Source organism: Sarcophilus harrisii, chromosome 1 (genome assembly GCF_902635505.1).
Source record: "Sarcophilus harrisii chromosome 1, mSarHar1.11, whole genome shotgun sequence".
NCBI classification, from domain to species: Eukaryota; Metazoa; Chordata; class Mammalia; order Dasyuromorphia; family Dasyuridae; genus Sarcophilus; species Sarcophilus harrisii.
Window position 1 is genome coordinate 210,125,586 of NC_045426.1, and position 23,560 is coordinate 210,149,145.

The following is a 23,560-nucleotide window of genomic DNA, read 5'->3' on the forward strand; positions in this document are numbered from 1 at the left end:
CTTGGTTTCAACACATAAAGATCATAGCTCCTATACTGGATGATCCCTAGAGACTCTCCCATTTTCCAGTTTTGTTATATATAGTATCTTCCCCCATTAGATTATGAGCACCCTGAGGGAATAAACTACCTTTCTTTTTCCTATTTGTAAATCTAAGGCTTAATATACTGTCTGACACAAAGTAGATCTTTAATAAATATTTACTGAAATGAATTGCTTGAAGATGATTTGTGACATGGAACTCATTATCTACAATACAGACTATTCTACTTCCAGGTAGCTCTTATCCTTACAAACTTTTTTCCTCTGGTAATGAGAGGTTAAATGTGTTTCTATATGTACTCTATATATTCCATCCTTTGGGGATAAGCATAAAAGACACTTCAAGTATTCCCTGAATCTTATGTTCTCCAGGCTAAAGTTCCTTAATTTCTTAAATGACTAGCATAGATTCTAGTTCCCTCTTGAACATTTCTTATAAGGAATGGCTTTCAGAGAGTAGCAAGTATGAAAAGATACAACAGGAAATGTGGGGAACATAAAAAAAAAAAAAAAAACCCCAACCCAAAGGATACCAACAAAAACTTACTTTCAAATAAAGGGGATATAATCTAGTTATTAAAAATCATTTTTAAAAAATCACTAGAAGAGAAATCAATTGGGTATTATTCACAGCAATGGCTAAGGGGATGAATTTTTAACCAAAGACATAGAGGCATTCACAAATGATAAAACAGATTATTTTGATTACAAGAAATTGAAAAGGCTTTGAATAAAATTAATGCAACACAAGAAAAGTACTCATCTTTTATGTTAGCTGCATTAATTTTAATCATTAAGGGGAAAAAACTGTCATATACCTATGATGAGAGATATATATCTAATTATATCACAAACTAAAAGAAGACCCAAAGTTATCTTCAATAGATAAGTGGTCAAAATAAATAGACAAACCGTTCTCAAAAGAGCAGTGGTACACTATTTAAAACCATAAAAAGAATGTATCAGTTAGCTAATAATAAGAGAAAGAAAAATTATAACAACTCAGTGTTTCCTCTCATACTAAGCAACAGAAGAGAGGGAGCCTTATGAAGTTTGGAGAGTTGAACAGGTCTGAAAGAGCTGCTATACAGAGTGGGATAGTGAACTGATAAGGGAGATATACCAGGACTAACTAGCAGTAGTGAGAACTCAATTGAGGTAAATTTGAAGTAAAATCTGTGATCTCCTTTAAGACTCAGGTTAAGTAACACCATTCACATAAGGTTTTTCCTGGCCCTCACAGCTGATAATGATTCCCTTTAAACTCTCCTTCCGCATTTCTTGTAAATGTTTTCTATACACCTGTAGAAATATCTTGTCTTCCATATTATAATATAAACTAAAGGGAATTTTTATCTTTCTATTCCTAGTGTATAGCACAGTTCTTCATACATGAAAGATGTTTAATCGTCAGCTGATTAATAGCACTCTTATAGATCCTCCTTAATTTTTTTTTGAAAATGGAAAACTTTCCATTTTAGAGGTTCTAAATTCTCTCTTCATATACTTATTATAATTTCAATCATTTAGTAGTTTTTTTCCTACCCTATTATGTATCATATACTTGTTAAGTCTTTTTCTTATTCCTTTTTTTCTTAAATTACCTTAAGATTTGACTTCAAACTCAGTATTGTTTTCTATTGAGTTTTTTCCTAACTCCAAACTTATTAATCACTTCTTACCTGCCATATGCCAAGATTCCAAGTCAGACTTTTAATACCAGCTTCTCTTTTGTATCCTACTTTGTAGAATGGTGCCTATCAGGAGCAACTTTTTGCAGAATGATCCTGGCAAAGTAATTCTAAACTCCCAGGTATTCTTCTCTTTACTTAGAAACCCACAATTGATGTTCCTAAATTTTCTCCATATCCCACTGTCATTACCTATTCACTTAAACAAAAGTAAACTTAATCAGTCTTTTAATTGTACAAAAATGATTTAATCACATTACTTACCTGTCTTGTATACGATATTGCATATTCAAGTCATTGATCACAAATGGATTCCTGAGTTTTGCATAGGCAACTGCTTTATCAAGTGGAAATCCTAAGATTTTTAAAGAACATGGTAGTAATAAATAAAATTATTAACAAAACTAACACAAATTTCTATTTTAAAAGACATATAAGACCTTATATGTGATCTTTAATTTACTGTAAAAAAAATTCATATCTATAACTGAATCTAATGACTACTTTTATTTGTGAAACCTATAAAGTTTGAGATTTAGTTTTTTTTTTTTTATTTCAACAAAAGATTTACCTTTCATCTAGCAAAAATGACTAAGGATTAAAAAAAACTTCACCATGTGCACATATATACATGTACATGTTTACAGTGTGTTTATATATGCATGTATATATGCATGTGTATAACTTATACAAGCACAAATATACAATGGTGAGATTCTGAAATATATAGAAATAGACTAAGACATGGTGAAGTAATTAGGAGATACAATGAATAGAATGCTGGGAAAACCTGAATTCAAATATAACCTTAGACCTTAAGCAAATTGCTTAACCTCTGATGGCCTCAGTCTCCTCAAATGTCCAATGCAGATAATAATAACATTTAAACAACTGCAGTGAGAACCAAATGAGATAACATTTCATAAAACACTTAACAGTGCGTAGCATGTGTTAAGCACTTAAAAGCTTATTTCCTTGGGACTATGCTTTAGTACAATGACACATCAATGCTGCACCATATATAATATAAAAATAAAATAAAATTCCTCCTGTCTGGTGTTATAATTTAACAACTAAACGAGCAAAAGATGGTATAATGGACAGGCATAGTTGTAAGAGGCTCAAATAGATTGTAAGCTCCACGTCTTGGCTTTGTATTTCTAGCACAGTATTTATATACACTAATGCTTAATATATTTTGTCTAAAGAGAACATAAGGATGAAAAATAATGGGAAATTGTATTCTGGATCTTATTCTCATAAGTAAAAACTAATTGTTAAGGTGGAAATTATAAGACCCTTGGAGGAAAGCAACAACAGGTTCCTAGAATTTGTGATAAAAAGAAAAGAATATCTCATCATAACCTAATATGCACTGTAGATTTATGAAAAGTAGATCTCAAAAGCTTCAGAGGAAAGACAGGTAAAAATCAATAGTTTAAGACACTTGGGGAAGGAAAAATCACCCAATGAATAATGGGAGATGATTAAGAAAGAAATTGTAAAAACATAAAAGTAATATGGGATTTTTCTAGATACAGATATAGAGAAGACTTACCTACCAACTTAAAAGCATAAAAAAGAAAAATGAAAAGAAAAATATATCCACAGAAAATAGAAGTGAGATCAGGTAATAGAAATTACCCTAAGAGTGTGGCACAGTACTATAAAAATTCAGTCATGAAGGCCAAATCTCAGAATGAGTTGAGGGTAGCAGGGGTAACAAAAGACAACAAACGAAAAAGAATTTTGTTAGTTATATTAGGAGAAAAAAAAAAGATACCAAGGGAAAAAAAAAAAGGAAAAGGATTTTTACTTGGAGTGGATGAAATGATAACTGACAAAGAATCCAAAGCAGCTCAACTTTTATTTTATTTCTCTGAAAAGAAGAAAGTATTTTATGCTGGACATCACAGAATAAAAACTATTAAAGAGCAAATCGATACCAAAGCTATACAAGAAGATATCATGGGGGCATTCAAATGACCTCAATTCAAGTGACCAGACTCCTATGGACTATGTTTTTGTATACTATGGCAGACCAATCACTGTCAAATAATACATGACAGATTGTAAAGCACAGGAGAGGTACTACAAAGATTTAAGAAAGCAAATACTATCCCAACATTTGAAAAAAAAGAAGAGAACAATGTTCACAAACTATAGATAATCTTGACTTCAATTTCTGAGAAATTTCTAGAAAGCAATCATCTAGATGGGTTAGTAGTAATTACAAAGAGGCACTATCAAGGGAGACTAGACAAAACAGAATAGGAAGAAGTAGTATAATGTAGTACTTTCCCAAGATCCAGAAAATATAGCACCAATGAGTCAACTGAGAAATCCAATTAAAATAATCAAATTGCAGTGAATCACTTTTCCCATTCTATGTCTGCATATAGAGATATCTGTGGACCCTGTGGATGGAATCTACTAAGAATTGTGCATGCAGAGCATTCCAGCATAGGAGCTATAATCAAGGGCCTACTTGTGGCTATGACTAGAAAGCAAGAAAGGGGTTTCATCCTATGTTAAAAGTAGGAACAAGTATAGACTGAGAAAAATCAGCAACTCGAAATTAAAGACCTAGTTAAGGAACTGTCACGAGTCTTAGATTCCATATTGAACAAGGAGAAAGTACTGAAGTAAGCAGCAGTTATGTGGCTCTGAACTCTGGGGTGGAGCTCAAACCAGTTCAAAAGAGAATCTGTAGTTCTCAATGAACCCACAGAGTCTTCCACCTGGGTGACAGCACTTGAATCCGGTATCAGACAACTGGAGCTATGTCCCAGACACATTCAAAATCAGACAAAGACAACTATCCAAAGACAAATTCAAGTCAGAAATTTTTAGAGCTCAGACTAAGAGGGTACTGATCAGAGTTTGCCCTGAATCAGACTGCTTTCAGTATAATAAGAGAAGTTGCTTGCAAGTCTCTAGTTGATTCAGAGACCCTGAGAAAACACAATAACCAATACCTCCAAAAGGCAGTTGCAAGATTCAAGAGGACACAAAATAGGCACAAATATGGCACAGTCAAACCCTCCAACATTTCCTTGAGCTTGGCCTTAACATAAAAGCCAAAGTTAAGAAATAACGCTTGAAGAATAAGTAAATCAATCAATCAATCATAAAATGATTGTGATCACAGAAGTACATAAGCCCTGAAGGAGAGAATGACTCCAAAACTTCTACAAGAAAATCCTCATAGAAAAACACAATTTAGACACAAGTGCAACTAGAATTCCTGGAAGAAATAAAGAGAAAAAAAGTATTTTACAAATTAAATGAGAGAAATAGAGGAAGGATATAAAACTAAATAAACAAGAGAAATCACATTTTATCTAAGCAACAGACTCCTTGAAAATTAATATGGGCCCAGTTGGAGTTAATGACTTCATGAGACAGTAAGAAAAATTAAAACAAAGTTAAAAGATTTTTTAAAAAGATAAAAATATGAGCTCACTCACATAAACAACTGACCTGGAAAATAGATGAAGAGAAAAAAGAATAATTGGATTAGCTAAAAGACATATTTTAAGAACTCATAAAACTGTTCAGATCTGTTGGATAAAAAAGACAAAGAATTTACTGATTATCTCCTGAAAGAGATCCCAAAACAAAAACATAACCAAAATTCAGAGATTTCAGGACAAGGAAAAAATATCATAAAAAGTGGTCAGAAATAAGAAAAGTGGTCAGAAATAATTAAAAGTATAGTCTGACATTCTCCCAAACCTATTCCACCAAGATCCCAAAAATATTGCATACTGAGTCAACTGGGAAATCTAATAAAAAAACAAATCACAAGTCATAAAATGAAAGATAGCAAAATAAAATAGAAATCAGAATGAACAATATATTGTTTATAAGAAGCACACTTAAAAACATAAAGATTAATATGATTAAAAAATAAGGGGCTGAAGCTAAATTTAGGCCTTAGCTGAAGTACTGAAAGTTGGTGTGCCTTGATGAAAAAAAAAAATCATGTAAGACTAACAATTTCTTTTCTTCATAGGCTTACTAAACTTGTATAGTATACCAAGATCTTACCAAATCTTTTGACACGTGTGTGTGTGTGTGTGTGTATATGTGTGTGTGTGTGTAATAATCTTAGTACTATTTTTTTTGTGGAGAAGTGATTAGTCAACAATTCAATTAAATGGAATGAGAATTGGCCAGATGGCCAGATTCAGAATTCTTCTTAATAGTTTAATGTCAGCGTGGCTGGAGGTCTCCATGGGAGTATCCCAAAGATTTGGTTTTGATATAGTGTCATTTGACATTTTAATCACTGATGTGGATAAAGGCAAGAATAGTATGCTTATCAAATTCTTGGATGAAGCAAAGCTGTTAAAGTAGACAATAGATCTTGACAAGCTAGAGTTTTGGGCTCAATTAGCATAAATCTACAGAAAAACATCTATTTCACTAGCAGAAGACTAGAGGGTTTTATCTAGCTCACATATGTTCAAAAAATGTCCGATCATTTATGTGGATTGAAAGCTTGATATAACTGAGCTGTGAGACCTAGTAAAAAAAAAAAAAAAAAAAAAAAAAAAAAAAAAAAAAAAAGAGGCAGCAGCAGCTAATGTAAAGGGGGGAAGAATTGAGAGGCCTAACTTCAAGAAACAGAGATGATTAATACCACTATATTTCGCCCCGTCAGACTTCATCTGAAGAATTGTTGCTTATTTCTGAATGCCACTTTTTAGGAAGGGCATTAATAAACTGGAGAATATCCAGAAGATAAAGGGTTTTGAATGAGGATAAATGGAAAGAATTGGACATATTTAGTCACAAGAAAATATGAGCTGGGAAGCGTATCATAATAGTTGTCTTCAAATATTTGAGGGGCTACTTTACTGAGGAGGATTTAGACTTATTATATACACTTCCAAGGGGTAGGATCAGAAACAATGGGTGGAAGCTACAAAGGGGGTCTTTTAGGTAAAAGGTCAGGAAAAACTTCCTAACAGTGAGAGCTACCTAAAAACCTTAAGTAAGGATGGGCTCCAACTCTCAAATTCTGGGATTCTATAAAATACAGTTATTAAGGATGAATGCTTTAAGATATAATAAAAGCCAAACTTCAGTTTCACCGTACAGTTCATATAGACAGAGCCCTGTGAAATATACAGAGGATATCGTATTCTCTGGGGTTACTGGATGAAAAGATGATATATCTTACAAAGTCCTGAAAGATCTTGAATTAACATATAAATCTACACATGTCAATGGCAAGTATATTCCCTCCAGAAATTACTTGGCATACATTTTCAGATTTACTTTTAGTAAATGAGATATTTGCTTCCAAAAGAATGTAAACTCCAGAAGGACACAGACTTTCATTTTTGTTTTAGTATTCGTAATTCCTAATACAGTGCTTGTCACATAATAGGTACTCAGTGAATGGCTGTTGCCTTCAAAGTATATGTTATTCAAGTTGCAACAGAGAAGCTTCCAAGATTTGTATAATGAATAAATGACATTACCAGAAGGAGTCAGAAGGAAACTGAGTACTTTCAGGGACCGAAATAGTCTTTTCATCACTGCTGCTCATTCAAGAAAAGTGAGAGAAAAGAGAAAAATAGTTTTGAAGTGAATAAATGGCTAAGAAAATAGTCTCAGAATGTCTGATATTATTTAGCCATTTAATTTCTCTGAGTCTCAGTTTCCTCACCTGCACAAAGCGGGTGGAGATGGGGGTGGAAGTGAGGGGGAGAGCAGGGAGATTGCTGAGTATAAAATAGAAATGTTTTCCGTTTTAGGAGTTAGTCATTTCTAACATAAATACTGACTAATTGCTTTTTGGGGGGAAGGAATAGCTTTAACTGTTCAATTAGGCTACTGATATTCAAAAGTGAGAGCTTAAATTCTCATTTAATATTATTTCAGACTCAAATATTACAAAAATACAGGTATTTCATACAATGTAAGAAGTATTACCTTTAGAATGGAAAGAAATAAGACAGTCACATAGTGGCCAGTTGTCTACTGGTTCATTCAAAATAACATCCTCTTCAAATATTACTACTGTGATGTATTTAAACAAGGAGACACGTTCAAGTATTTCCTTCATTGGTTTTGATTTGGACTTTTTTGCCATGGAACATATTCCAACCACAATCTGCCTTTCTGGTGGCTAAAAAACAATGCAAAAGGCGATTAAAATTAAAATCTCCATGCATACTGAAAGAAATTCCAAAGTAATACATTAATCAATGGGAAGCATTTTATAAAAATCAATTCTTGTCTATACATAGGTACTTACTAAAAACAAGTTGATGATTTCATTTTAGTTTTAGTATATAGCACACGATATATATCTTAATCCACTAGTATAGTGCAATTTTTATAAGTTGTCATGGCACTCAATTCCTAAATTTTAGAGAAACCCTATGGTTCCAGTAAGAATAAATATATAAATATCTTGAAAGAATTATTCCTTCTAGTTTTGACAGAAGACTCACTTGCTAATAGTAATTCATTTTTCAGACTTTGCTTGTCACACGATTCACTCTCTAACTATATAAGTTTGAGCAGACCATAGGTTATATTAATGGCTAATTTCCTGTCAGTTTCTTTGTAGCTATTAGAAATGAAGAAGTCCACTAAAGCAGTTGATGTCCTACTTTTTTCTACTTCGTGATTTTTGGGGAAAAGATTGGATAAATACTAGCTTAGAGAAGGAAATGAGTATTTTTTAAGTTTACAGAGCTGATTTTTAAAGGTATCAATGGTCTAAAAAGTGAAAAACAATACAACAGTATTTATAAATAATAATTTGCTCTTGTTGCTGTTCAGTTGTTTCATGTTTCAGTTATGTCCAACTCTTTGTGACTATTTCACTTTTGCTTTTATATTCCTAGTACTGAGCACACATATGATAGGTAATTGGTAAATGAAGCCTAATATATGCAAACGTGCCTATTTAAAAATCAAGACATCTGCAGTCAATTTTCTTGGGATTTCTAGACCCTCCTTCCATTACAAATACAAGTAAAACTGGCTTTCCAATTCTAATGATTAAAGACAACAGATCAAATCACTAATTAGCTATTTTAGATGAGCTACTTTTACTGAGAAAAACAACAGTTTTATTTTTAAACTGTTCAAAATATTTATTTTATCCCACCTAGAAAGGTACAAAAGACAAATGCTGAATTTAAGCTCGTTATTTGCTTAAAATCCTTAAAGGGGGAGCAGTAAAGAGTTCAGAATAGCTGGGCAAAATAGAAAGTATTGAAAAATTTCTAGGAAAAATTTAATTGTCAGGTTCCCCCCCCCCAAAAAAAAATACACAAAAACTTACAGAATCATCCTCTTCTTCTTCTTCATCTGCATGTCCATAGAAATGCTGAAAACCTCCAGGTTTGGCAGGATCTCCTAGCTCATCTGTTTCTCCCTCTTCAGTCCCAACAAAGAATCTAGGGATGTTATTTACTAGTTCAGGGATAGACATGGTCAGAAAAACTAAATGATCTACATATGAACAGTAATTAAGTAAACAGTCTCAGAGTAGCACATTCTCCCAATAGCTGGGTGACACAAAGATCCTTTGCAGCTTGTTTCTGCTTACACAATCACTTGAAATTCCGATAAGAAAGTCAGCAGCCAAGTTGCTCTTTTGTTCCCAGATAGCAAGTCTTCATTGTTGACTCACTTTCAAAAACACAAAATCAAGGTTTCCCTGAGTTTGAAGTGTGTTCTTTTACCTAAGAAATAAATGAGAATAGAAATAAAAGATTTGTAATGTTTAGTTCCAGAAAAAGCTACGACAGTGATGCTTATGTTTGAACAGATACATGTAAGTATATAAAATAAGCTCACTGCAAAATTTCCAATTCCTTTACTTTTAAAAATAAGAAATAAACATTTTCTCTACTAATAAAATGAAGTTTTACCTTTAATAAGGTAAATATACAAACTCTAATTCCTTAATAGGAGCAACAAGGTCATACAGTAAATAGAATACTGGGTCTGAAGTTAGAAAGACCTGAATTAAATCTGACCTCAAGACACTTACTAGTTATGTGATCCTCAAAAAATTATTTAATCTCTGCCTCAGTTTCTCCAAGTATAAAATGGGGATAGTAACAGTACCATAGAGTTATTGTGAGAATCAAATGAAATATTTGTTAAAAGCACTTAGCCAGGTAAATATTTATTTCCTTCTCCCTTTCCCCCCATAAATTTTACCAAATTTCCTTGAATTCATTTTATTTATTTCTTCTTACTATAATCTTCCATTATTTATAATTAGTGTAGCCAATTCCCAATGACAGAAAATATTTACTTTTAATCTTTTTCTGAAAAAAATTTAATTAATAACTTAAGTCTTTACCTCATTGTCAAAACCAGAAAATATCTCTCACTCCCAGTCAGAAATTAACCTTCTCTTATAAGAAATAATATAGGTTACTGACAATGGGTAAAAGCATATACAATATTTTGCTCTTATATGGTTTTATCTTTCTCCTAAGAAAAGAGGATTGTCTATGGACAAGTGCCATTATTGGTTTTGCAGTTAGTCAGAGTTTGGTTTCTTTTATTGATCTTTTCACTTCTGTATCCATTTATCCCATTTTAATTCAGTTCATGCAAATCTTCCCATGTTTCTCTAAATTTTTTATATTCCTCATTTCTTACTACACAAAAATATTCTGTTACATCTATGGAATCACAGAATTAGAGCAATTCCAGGCTGAAATAGAGGAAAGCCATTCCTCCCGTAGTTTACATTCAATATTGGAGTGAAATGAGAAAATTGTATTTTTGCCTGTCAGTCAAGGAAAAGAAATTTTACTTAGCCGTAGACAGGAGAAAGATAGTCACCAAGACAACCTATCTTGATATGATTCCACAGAGGGAGGCTCCTTTGCCTGAATTGCCCATCAATAATATACCAGTCAAGTTCAAAGTCCCTGGAGCTGAAATGTCTACTTTACATTCAAGCAATTAGGAAGTAATATCAAAAGCCTGAGCCTTCAGTCCTTTGTATCAATTAAGTCTAGAAAATGATTTCAATAACATTTAAAGAAAACTAGTCCAATTCACAAAAGAGCAGGGATTAGAATACTGTTCCTAACATAAGAGATGAAGGAGAGTGTATAGGTCATTTAGTTCAGTCCTTTCACTTTACATAAGGATTGAGGCCAAGAAAGAAAAAGAGACTTGATTAAGGTCATAAAAGTCATCAGCACAGCTGGAATTCAAACCTATGTTATGAATTGAAAGCAAACATTCTTTCTATCACATTCATTGCTGTATGCTAGACCTACATATAGTTAATTTGCAGTATTTCATTAAATTCAGTATTAAGACTGCAGATTATCATTGCTTTCCCAGATTATTCAATTTATGTTCTCAAAGAAAGGTAGTGATCTTATACTTTTAAGATGCTTCCAACACTAATATTTTTTCTCTAAATTCCTTCATCTATAAGTTAATATTAGTAAAAATTGCCTTACTGTCTTAAATTCACTACTATGTAAGAAAAAGAAATATATAAAAGCAGCATAATACATGGAAAGAATAGCTTTGGTTCATGACTCCCAACTTCACACACAAAAACGTGTGTGCATGCATGTTATACACAAATATATAATGTAACATAAACATATAAATAAAATAAAACTTTTCATAGATTACTTTCCAGCATCCCTGCTGAGAAAATGGGATCATTACAGAAGTGAAGTTTGTTTTTACTTTACTTAAAGTGAAAACATAGCAGAAAAAGAGAAATATAGAAAAATAAATAAATGGCAACTTAAAATAGAACTAAAGGATGATTAATACTTATATTCTAAAAGGGTACAAGAAATCTTTGTTTATTAAGCATTTCACTGTTTTGAAGGCTCAAAAAGAAAAAAGACAAGCATGGGACCTGGCTATGGATTGATGCAGTTTAGTTTTAAGAGAGTAAAGAAAAGGGAGAGGGGAAAAGGAATACACATCATTTATTTATTTATTTATTTAATAGCCTTTTATTTACAGGTTATATGCATGGGTAACTTTACAGCATTAACAATTGCTAAACCGAAAAGGAATACACATTAAAAAAGAAACAAGAAAAAAGAATCTTACTAATCAAAACTGAGGCATGTCAAAAAGTAAAGAACATGGAAATGGAAGCAAGGAAAATAATAATTCCTTAAATCACCTGCTAAGACACAAACATGTCTCTTTTTAAAACTTATTTTTCCCAATTACATATAAAAATAATTTTAACATCTGTTTTTTTTTTTTTTTTTTTTTTAATTTTACGCTCCAGGGCAGCTAGGTGGCACAGTGGTTGTTAGAGCACCAGCCCTGAAGTCAGGAGGACCTAAGTTCAAATCTGATTTCAGACACTTAACACTTCCTACCTATGTGACTCTGGGCAAGTCACTTAACCCCAATTACCCCAGCAAAATAAATAAATAAATAGATAAATAAAAATAAAAATAAAACTTTAAGCTCTAAATTCCTTCCCCCTCCCTTTCTTTTTACCTTCTCCAAGATGGGAAGCAATTTGATAGACTATGCATGTCAACCATGCAAAACATTTCCATATTAGTCATGCTATGAAAGAAAACACAGACAAAAAGAAAAGAAACAAATAAGGGGGGAAATAGTATGCATTCAGATTCAATCAGTTGATTTTTCATCCTAAGTCCTTTGAAACTATCTTCAATTATTGTATTGTTGAAAATTACTTAAACCACTCACAGTTGACCATTGTATATTATTAGACAGACATGTCTTATTTGAATACAACAAAGCACTCTTTATAGAATCAAAGAAAGGTCTGGAGAGATATTTGAGAGATATCAATTAGTTATGGGTGAATGTGCCAATATACTAAAAATGGGATTTCCAGTTTAATACTAAAACTTTCATAGGCTGTTTTATAGAACAAAAAACAAAAACAATTCACTTCCAGTACTGACTTCTTTTATAGTAAGAAAAGATTAAGAATAGCAAGTAGAAATGAAAAGGAAAAGTGGGAAAGGTGGTCTAACAGTACCACGTCTCAAACTATTAAATGTGTAGTAATCATTAAAAGGCAATAATCATTAAAACCATTTGGCACTGGTTATAAAAATGAAATTTCAAAAATAATTGATCCATGAAACAGATTAGGTATCAAAGATCAAAGCAAATGAACGCCTGAAAAATTTAATAATTCAAGTTACTGAAGTATATAAAAAAATAATTACAAAATCTGCTGGAAATGATGAAAAGCAGTGGGGCAAGAATTAAGATTATAGAAGCATTTCATACCATATACTTCACGAAAGACCAAATGGATACATAACCTAGATTTTTAAAAAGTTAAAAAATAATTAGAAGAGTAGGAAAGGAGGTGCTTTTCACAATTGTGTATAGAAGAATTGACCAAACAGAAGATATAAATGACTATAGGAAATAAAATGAACAACTTAGGTAAATTAAAATAGAAAAATAAAAATTATCACATTTAATAGGAAAAAAATTTGCAGTTTCTCTGATAAAGGTCTAATAACAAAGCTATAGTAGGAAGTGATATAGATTTAAAAGAACATGGGTGGTTCCCAAATAAATAACTGGTCAAAGAATATAATAGGAATAATATAAATAGGAAGTTTTCAAAAGAGTAAGGCAAATTATCAATGAACTCTATGAAAAAATGAAGTTAGAATTGTTAACTTGGGTGGCAGGGAATCTTTGCAGAAATTTGATAAAGTTTTGGCAACCAACATGCCTGTGATACAAATATATAATAAGAACAATAGTCCAAATAAAAGTAGCCAGTCAATAAGATATTTTTAAAAGAAGAAATGTAAGGTATCATTGACTATATGAAAAAATATGATGAACTCCTACTAATAGGAGAATTTCAAATTAATCAACTACATTCATTTGACTGGCAAAGATGACGAAAGGACTGTCAAGAATGAAATAAGAATAAGAGGCATTATAATATAATAGAAAGCAAATTGACCTTGGGGTTACAAGATACAGTTTCACACTTCTCCTCTGACATTTACAATGTAATCTTGCACAAGTTCCCTAGCAGTCTTAGGCTTCAGTTTCTTTGCCTATTAAAAAAAATAAGGTTGTATTATATAGTCTCAGTTCCCTTCATGATCTACAACTATGATTTTATGAATGTACTGCTAAGAGTTCAGAAAGAGATATTAAAGAAGGAGATTGTCTTACTACCATATCATATTTAACACACACTTTTAAAACAAATCACACAACAGAATTATTTGGTTTTACATACAATTCTTTTTTTCCCCCTATATACTGAAATCTTTAGGGTACCTGATGACTGAGTTCATAACTAAAAAAAAAAAAAAAAAAAAAAAAAAAGAACAACAATCATATCTAACAGTCTTTTCAGTGTCCAAGGATTACTTCTACTAGTGACTTTTATTCTGTAATCTCTAGTCCAAAGGTCATTCACTTTGGAAAATAGGAGTAGACTAAGAATTAAATCATATCAGTTATTACCTCATCCAGCCTAGCAGTTTTCATATCTTTTTTTTTTTTATTTCTTCTCTTTTCTTTGATAGTTTAAAACCAATTTTTCTCGTCCTTGGCTTTCATTTCCAGTCTGAATTTATTTTGAACTTTAGCTTTTTAAAGAAATGAAATTTGTTTTTATATTCATTCTCTTTTCCTTTATCTCACTTTCATCATCTTTACAGAGTTTTTAAATATATAAATTGGGAGACAAATTCCCTAAGCACCCACAGGAGCAATTCTGCTTTTTCTCCCCAATAGAATTATATTTTTGAGTCTGCTCTTCCAAAATATAGGATACAAATCGCTTTTCCTGGTTTTCATTTTTTCTATAACTAACTCAGTATAATAAACATTGCTTTTCCTAAGGCTTCTAACATTTCAATCTCAGCAATCAGTTCTTCCTTATTAGCAAGAACTCAGATGCAGAATACAATTTAACTATGTTTGTTCCTTCATCTTTGGAATGATGAATCATCAAGGCAAGTCAAAGCGAATAAAAGAGTTGGCTGATTTTTGGGAAAGGGCACTCTAATATACTCCGGATAACTGAAGTTTCCCATCTTTGCAATCACCAACTTCTATCCCAGATTTTGTTACTAGAATTAATCTATTCCCTTTTTGGAAGAATGTAAAATATCCCTATGATAACAATCTACTATTTCTATTTTCACTGATCTTCATCCAAATGGTTTCTCACAGGTTCTTGGACCGGCTCTAATCATATATTTTTTTTAATTTTTAAAGCTTTTTATTTTCAAAACTTATGCACGGATAATTTTTCAACACTGACTCTTGCATAGCCTTGTTTCAGATTTTCCCCTCCTTTCCCCCACCCCTCCCTTGCTTGCCCTAGATGGCAAGCAATCCAATATTTGTTATATATGTTAAAATATATGTTCAATCCAATATTTGTTATACATGTTAAAATATATGCAAAAATATCTAATAATATCTTAATATTAAGATTTAAGGTTATAGGTTTTACAAGTAGTTTCTTTCTCAGATTTTGTCTCTTGCGAACATATGGTTGTTACAACTTTTTTTCTTTATACACTGTAGCTATTCTCTAGGGTATGTTTCTTTAGATACAGGCAGTTTTATTTACAGCCCATCCTTTTCAGTTATAATTACAAAGTTTCTTTCACATTATCTCCTGAATACATAAATCATCCTTGCTAAAATGTAAAAAGGGTAGTGGCAGCTCCACCAAATATAATTACAAATTTCACTAAGCTTTAGGTTATTATCTGAAGACAATTACTCCTCAAACTAATAATGACTTCATAGTGAGGCTTCCACAAGGGTCAGGGAAATACTTTTTAGACGGGGCATTTTTAGCATCACCTTTTATCATACCATGTGGGTAGCCTCCACTAGCATAATTTCTGTTATAAGAATATGAGAATAAGAATATTAGAAATAAAAAACAAAATGCAGACAGCATAATATCTCTACTTGTATTTGGTTCATCACTCTTCTGGCTGTTCCTGGAGGAAGGAATTTATCCAATCCTTCACTCTGGTGTAATCAAGTTAGAGGAGGGAGTGCAATTCAGCAGAAAAATGGGCTAGATTTTAAGAATCCAAAAACCAAGGTTCAAATCCTGAATCTAAACTTCACTGTCTGATTTTGAGTTTAAATTTAAATTCTCTGGACTTCAGTTTCCTTGTCTACAAAGTAAAGGCAATAGATTATAAGATCTCATCCAGCTTTAAGTCATTAAACTCTCTGATAAAGCTGAGATATTCCCAGAACTCCTTGATTCTTACTATTTTGAAAAGAAGGCTGCAAGCAGAGTATAGTAGCTAAGTGTTAAGTATGTCTTCAAGAAAACTTATACTTACTTCTACTTGAGTTATTTAGTAGCTATGAGATTCTGTGCAAGTCACTTAACTTTTGATCCTCAGTTACCTATATGTAAAAACAGGGACAATATTAGCACTTGTCTCACAGGTTTGATTTGAATCAAATGGTAAGTGTATTGCAAACCTTATATTGAAAAGTGTTATATAAATGTTTTTATGACTTCTTATATATAACTGATATACTGTATATTTTCTCAATGGGTAGAGGACACCTGGGAGGGAGAGAAATTGGTTTAATTTTTAAGATTTTTTTATAGTTAGTTTTTTGGCTTCTTAATTTTTTTCTACTTATTTTACTAGTTGTATCTGTTTATTTCTCCTTCTTTATATCACAAACACTCTAATCTAGGCTCTCGTTGATTTCATATGAACTGCCCCAACAGCCTTCTGACTGTTCCCTGGCATCCTTCTCTAATCCATCCTCCATATAAGTACCTAAGTGATAATCCTAAAGGACAGATTGAACTGTGTCAGTTCCCCACTCAAAATGCTCCAATGTATCCCATCATCCTTAGAATAAAATACAGAATCATTTATTTGGTGTATATAACCTTCATAATCTGACTCTGGCCTACCTTTCCAAAAACAAATTCCCTTGTGTGCATGCATGCTACATTCCAGTCAAATGATTCTAGTTGATATTCTTCAAGGTCTGTAGTAAAACATGTTTTCATGCCTTAGTTCAGACTTCCATGTTTGGAACACATTTCTTTCTTGTCTCCATTTTTTTTTTTTAAATAAGTGGAAGACTTTTTAGAAGTGAGAGCTCTAGCTTCATTCAAAGTTCAAATCAAATACAAATATTTTCTTCATGAGTCAAAAGGCTAGAAAAAAATAAAAATGAAAGAAATATAGATCTGAAAAACAAAACTTAGAGCATTGCTTTTAAAGACCAACAAAGCTGACCAAATCATTAACTAACATGATAAAGAAAAAGCTAAGAAAATAAATGACCAAATTTTTTTTTTAAAAAGTCCCTTTCCCCCTCATTAACTGACAATCATACATATATTAGTTACAGTAATGAGAAAAAAATACAAACATGGGCAAAAAGGAAATAAAATGTTTACAACTTGCAAATAGTATAATTATCTATATATCAGAAAATATCAAAATTCATTTGGAAGAACAAAAAGGCTTAGAAAGTCAAAGTAAATAATGAGAAAAAATACAAATCAATAGTGTTTATTATTAAATTTCATTATGCAGTATAGTAACCAAAACTATATGATACTGGTTAAATAATAAAGGAAGTATGACAAAGTAAACAGAGAACTGATCATAGAGCCAGAAGACCTGGGTTCAAGTCTTATCTGTGAGCAAAAAAATAAATAACTCTCAGTGCCCCAGCCAATTTCCTTACATCCCTAAATCATGGAACATATTCCAAACTGCATTAAATGAAGTGTTTCCTTATATGAATATTTCTTATACCAATGAAATCACAAGGCCACTCTCTAAAATTACCAAGTCAATTTCTTTATTATCTAAAAATAATAGAGAAGTAGAGCAATGGAACATATTAGATCCAATAAAAATAGTAGTTTGGTGTTAGATAAATCCAAGAATATATATATTACTCAGTGAAGTACTGCTTGTCTGACAAGAATAAGTGAGAAAATTAAAAATCAATTGGGTAGAATTATACCATTTGCCACAGTATCTCCAAAAAGATGCATGTCAAAATAAAAAATGTCATCTCATTTACAAAATAACAAAGCAAAACATTAAAGGAGAACTAAATTAGGTTCCTTCTATAATTATGGCTTGGGAGAGAATTCTTAATCCAATACAGGACATAGAAGATAAAATACACAATTTTAACTCCAAAAAGTTGTAAAGTTTGCAAACAAATAAAAACTGATAACAAAAAGGAAAAAATTTGTTATTAAGCACTATGTGTGAAGGACTAAAGATTCAAATAGAAAAGGTAAGACAGTCTTTGTTTTCAAGGTGCTCATAATTTAATCACTGAAAATACTTCAGAAAAGTTCAACTTCAGGGCAGAGAGAATAACTGAGAAGTCTTAAAAGTGCAATGGTAGGACTGACAGCAATAACTAGGCAGTTATAAGGTTACATCATTATATCAGATAACTCGGAGTCAAAAGTACAGAGAGGAAGGGCATGTGGTAAGGCCTGATAGTTCTCCCATTTCACAGAAAATAATAGAACTGATGACTCCCATCTTATCTGAGGAGTCTAAGAAGGTAAGCACCTAGGAAGGATGCTAAGTAGTCAGAGGTAGTGGCAGAGGAGGAAGACAGTCATCTTCCCATGACTGTGGTACTTCTCATTTCTCAGATTTCCCAGGTTGGATTCTGGGTGGTTTGAGGTTGGTAATTAGTAGAGGAGGGGAAAATATTTGCATCAAATACCACAGATAAGAATCTGATGTCCGCAACATAGAGAAGACTGACACATATATATCAAGAGTAATTCTTCGTTGGATAAAGTTATCAAAGAATGTGAACAATATATTTTTGAAAGAAAAATTACAAATTATAAGTGACTTCATGAAGCCATGCCCCAAAAAACTAAAAAAAGAAAAAAAAATGAATACCTTCCACTTTGTAAATTGGCAGATTAAAGATAGTAATAGCCAATATTGTGATTGTGCCAAGAAAAATGAAATACTAAAGATGTGTTAATTAGAAGAACATGCAATAAAAGAAAGCAAATAAATTACAATAAAACAATAATGAATATGAAACCCTTAATAGCTTACAAACCTCTAAACAAATATTGAAAGCTAAATGAAAGTGAACCAAAGTTCACCTTCAACTAGTGAAATAATTTTGTAAAATACAAAAAAAGCACTTTTTTTTCCAGAATTCCAGAGATTCTGGAAATTCCAGAGTAGCTCAAAAAAGAAAATGAATCTGATAGAGAAGAAATTAGGAAGGAAGAAATCATAATTTATGACTTAATGAAGAAACGAAAAACTCAAATTAGAAGAGAGAAAAAATTAAATCCACAATGGAGATTTTCACCAAAGAATATCGATTATATCGACTTATTTTCTCTGTTTTTAATTGAGAAGGACGGAAAGGTAAAGGTAATGGAAGGATCATTGTAACATTTTTTTAAAAAGTATGAAAGAGAACAAGAAAATTCAGAAAGAAGCACAATCAGGACACTTTTGAAAGCAAGGTTTAATGTATAGAATATTATCTACATTGAATAAAAACAAAATGCCATAAAGATTTATGATTTTCGATAGAATCTTCTCTGTCTTATGAATGTTTAAATTTTTCAATAGTTTGCTCACATCACCATTTTCTCCCTTTATCTGTTATATTTATCCAACTCAAAAAAAAAAAAAAAAAAAAAGAACATTAAAGTATCCATCACTGCAAGTCATATCTTTTTTTGTAGTTTGGTTCATTTCTCCTTTGTGACTAAATGCCATTGAGGTATATCTTTTCTCTCCAAGTCATCTTCCACACAGAAGCCAAATTGATATTTTTAAAGCACTGGTTTAGGCCCTCCCCGGCTTAAGAAGTGTCAGTACAGGTGGGACCAAGATGATGGAGAACAACTAACAACCTTGCCCTCCAAACAACTTCAAAATGCTTCAAATCAAATTTTGAAGCAGCAAAGTCAATAAAAGTTCAGAGCAAGATAATTTTTTCCAACCTAAGACAATTCAGGAGGTCAGCAGAGGAGAAGTTTGTGAAACTGGTGAAGGGTCTGGCCCAGATCATGGCAGAAGCACCAATAGTAGACCTTCAAAATGGCTGCTATAGCAAGAGCAGAGTCTGGAGCTATCAGTTAGAGATAATAAGAATGTCAGAAAACTGGTCAAAAAGAGATCACAAGGGACCCTCTGTTAGTACTAGGTACAGCTGGTGCTGAATGGCAATTTAATTGCCCATATGCAGTTCTGATCATAGTTCCAGAGGAGAGAGGAGCTTATGTGGTTAGGTCACAAAGAGGGATCCTCCTGGTCACAGTTCCAAGATAGGAAAGAGTAAAAAGCTTGCAGTTGAAGGAAAACAACAGTGCTGATCATAGCTCCGCAGCAAAAGGAGAACAAATGATTGTAGAAGTGGCCAGGGGTCCTTCCTAGGTTAAACACTAGAGGGCAAACCAGGAGAACAATGACTGTACCTTTCCCCAGCCAAATGACTTGGAAGCACTGAAAGCTTGTAGCCTCCCAAAATTAGCTCTAAAGATAACAGCATGAAAAAATATGATATTTGACACAGTGCCTCCCCACCCCTAAGTGAGCAGAGCCCAACTTTAACATAAAGTTCAAAGTCAGGAAATAGGCTAGATAAAATGAGCCAGAAAAAACTTGACTATAAAAAAGCAGAAGTCCAGAAAAATGAACATAAAAATAGCTACAATCAAAGCCTCAAAGAAAAATGCAAACTAGACTCAAGTCCAACAAGATTATATGGAAGAGTTAAAAAAAGAAGTAAGACTATTACATGAAGAAACTGGAAACGGAAATGAAAATTATGGAAGAAAATTCCAAAAAGAGAGTTAACAGCCTGGTATATGGAATGGAGAGATAAAGAACTTACAGTAATGTGTGAATTCTTTTTTTTTTTTCATTATTCCTGTGTTTCCCTATGACCTGCATAAGTACAATATGTGTAGGCTTTTATTTACTTAAACCTTAGTTAGTTATAGGCATATTTACTTAACCTAAGTTAGTGACAGTTATCAGTGTTTGATATTAATTGATATTTAGTCTATTAGTTTGACCACTGCATTATCTAAAGCCTGAAGGCCTAAGCCAGAAACCTTCCATTCCAATCTCTTCTAATAGCAACAACTAAAAAGTTGTTTACTTTACACACACACCTTTCTCTTACTTGTGATATCTTGTAACAAAATCTATAAAAACTGTGTGTATTCACTGACTCTTTAGCCCTCCTGTTGTGAATACTTTCACTTCCCTTACCTCACAGCTGGACTGCCCACCTCTCATGAGATGCTATAATAAACAATCTTTCTGCTTTCTACTTGAGTGATCTGAGTAGTCATTTTGGGTAGGGGTCTTTCACATCCCACACACTGGTATAACACAAAGACACAAATACTGAAGAAAACAATACCTTTCAAAAAAATCCAAAATTTACTTAATAATAAAAGAGGTATAAAAATTAACTGAAGAAGATAACTCCTTAAAAAAGACAGAATAGATCAAATGGAAAAGCAAGTACAAAAATCTACTAATGAAATTGTTGTTGTTGAGTCATTTCAGTCATATCTGGTTCTTTGTGAATCCATTTGGGATTTTCTTGGCAAATACACAGTAGTGGTTTGCTATTTCCTTCTCTAATTCATTTTACATTTAAGGAACTGAGGCAAACAGGATTAAGTGATTTGCCTTGGCTCAGACAGTTATTAAGTGTATAAAGATGAGTCTTCCTGACCTCAGACCCAGCATTCTATCTACTACATGATTGATTGTATCATGTACAATTGGCAGAATTGGCCAAGTAGGGGGAAAAGGTACAAAAGTTCACTGAAAAGAACAATTCCTTAAAAATTAAATTTGGAGAAGTGGAAGCTAGTGATTCTATAAGACATTAAGAAACAACCAAAGTATTTTATAAGAATAAAAAAAAAAACAAAAAAAAAAAAAACAGAAAATTGGAAGGAAAAAAAACTGATCTGGGAAATCAATCAAAAAAAAAAAAAAAAAGATAACACAAGAATTATTGGAATACTTGAAAATCATCAGAAAAGCCAAAACATCATTTTTTTTTTTTATTATGAAGGGAAACTACCCTGATATTTTAGATCTAAAGGGCAAAATAAAAATTGAAAGAATCTCCCCATCACCTCCCGAAAAAGATGCCTAAATGAAAATCCCCAAGGGTATTACAAACAAATGCCAGAATTCCAGGTCAAGGAGAAACTATTGCAAACAGCCAAAAATAAATATTTCAATTGTTGTGAAGCCACAGTTATGATGACACAAGATTTAGCACCTTCTATGTTAAAGGAATGAAGGGCTTGGAATGATATCCTGGAAGGCAAAAGAGGTAGGATTACAACGAAGAATAACCTATTTAGCAATACTAAGTAAATCCTTCAGGGGAAAGATGGATACTTAACAAAATAGAGAAATTTCAAGCATTCCTGAAGTGGAAATCTTGTAACAAGACTCAAAATAATCATAATGGATTAAATAAAATTGATGATACACGCAACTCCTATAAATGCTATAGTTATTAGGATAGTCAAGAGTTGTCTATATGGAAAGAGGGAATGAGTGTGAATTATGTTGATGTTAATCTCAAAAAAAAAGAAAAGAAGAATGAAGGGATGAGAATGAGGGATACACTGGGAGAAGAGGGAAGGTAAAGATAAAATGGGCAAAAATTTTTCACACTGAAAAGGTCATGTGAGGGAGAGCATTTACAGTAGAGGCCAGAATGTGTTGCTAGGCAAAGCTTGAACCTTATTTTCATTGTAATTGGTTCAGATACCCTCTTTCTGTGTGTCTCTCACAAGCAAGGTGGCTCCAGAAAAACATGGTAACACATATGAATTGAGGCAAAGTGAAGTGAGAAGAACTAGGAGGTTAAATTCACACAGAAACAATATTGTAATGATGATCAATTGTGAAAGACTTGACTATCCTGACAAAAGCAATGATCCAAGAAAATTTCAAAGGACTCATGATGAAATAAATGCTATCTACTTCCAGAGAGAGAAGTGATAAACTGAGTACACATTGAAATATAATTTTATCATTTTATTTTCTATTGCTTTTTTGTGTGTGAGATATGGTTGATATGGAAATATGTTTTACATGATTTCACATGATCAAGTGTTATATTGCTTGGTTTTTCAGTGGGTGGAGAAAGGTCAGTAATGAGAGTTTAGAACCCAAAATTTAAAAAGAATGTTAAAAATTTTTAAAAAACAGTATTTTTAAAGAAGCTTCTGTACATTCTACTTCCTAGAGCAAAAAAATCTAAACCCATTCTTTTGGCATTTAAAGCTCCTCACAATCTGGTTCCAGTCCATCTTTCTAATACATGGCTACTTACTGGTCCATTTCACACACACTGCATTTCCAACTAAACTTGGTCACCTGATTAACCCCATAATTTGTCTTCCATCTCCTCTCTCTGTGTTTTTGCGGAGGATTATTGGATCAATGCCATTCTAGACATCCTTCACGCCTTTAATAAACTCAGACTTCTCTTCTGATTCTTGGAATTCCAAGCTTTCTTCTAAGCTCATGATGCTTCATAAAAGAGATCGTTCCTGATTCTATTTGTTCTCATGGACTTTAGCCATCAAATTATTTCATATTTATGAATATTTTGTTTATATCTTGTCTTGTTCTGTTTGCAATGTAAGCTCTTTTGAGGACAAGGACTGCTTAGTTTTGTCTCTGTGTTCCTAAATGCTAACATATAAGATGTATAATGTGTTTTGAATAGTATCTTAATTTCAAAAAGATGAAAGAAAAGTCAATGGTCAAAAAAGA

General features: G+C 32.3%; 1 protein-coding gene across 18 annotated transcripts in view; it reads right to left on the bottom strand.

The window, feature by feature from the left end:
- The window catches only part of PPIP5K2 (diphosphoinositol pentakisphosphate kinase 2), a 99,935-nt gene that overhangs the window by 71,295 nt on the left and 5,080 nt on the right, over positions 1-23,560 (bottom strand). For 15 of the 18 annotated variants that reach the window (XR_004234213.1, XR_004234218.1, XR_004234216.1 and 12 more), the window contains exons 2-4: positions 9,049-9,451; positions 7,683-7,878; positions 1,998-2,088 (exon numbers count right to left, since the gene is read on the bottom strand). Coding sequence is in view for 15 of the 18 variants with exons in the window: in XM_012541019.3 (XP_012396473.1) it covers positions 1,998-2,088; positions 7,683-7,878; positions 9,049-9,198 (437 nt within the window). In the remaining 3 variants the exon portion in view is untranslated. Of the gene's footprint in view, positions 1-1,997; positions 2,089-7,682; positions 7,879-9,048; positions 9,452-16,075; positions 16,143-16,671; positions 16,921-23,560 lie in introns of all 18 variants that reach the window. The other 3 variants (XM_031968803.1, XM_031968806.1, XM_031968805.1) reach the window with 3 other exon arrangements.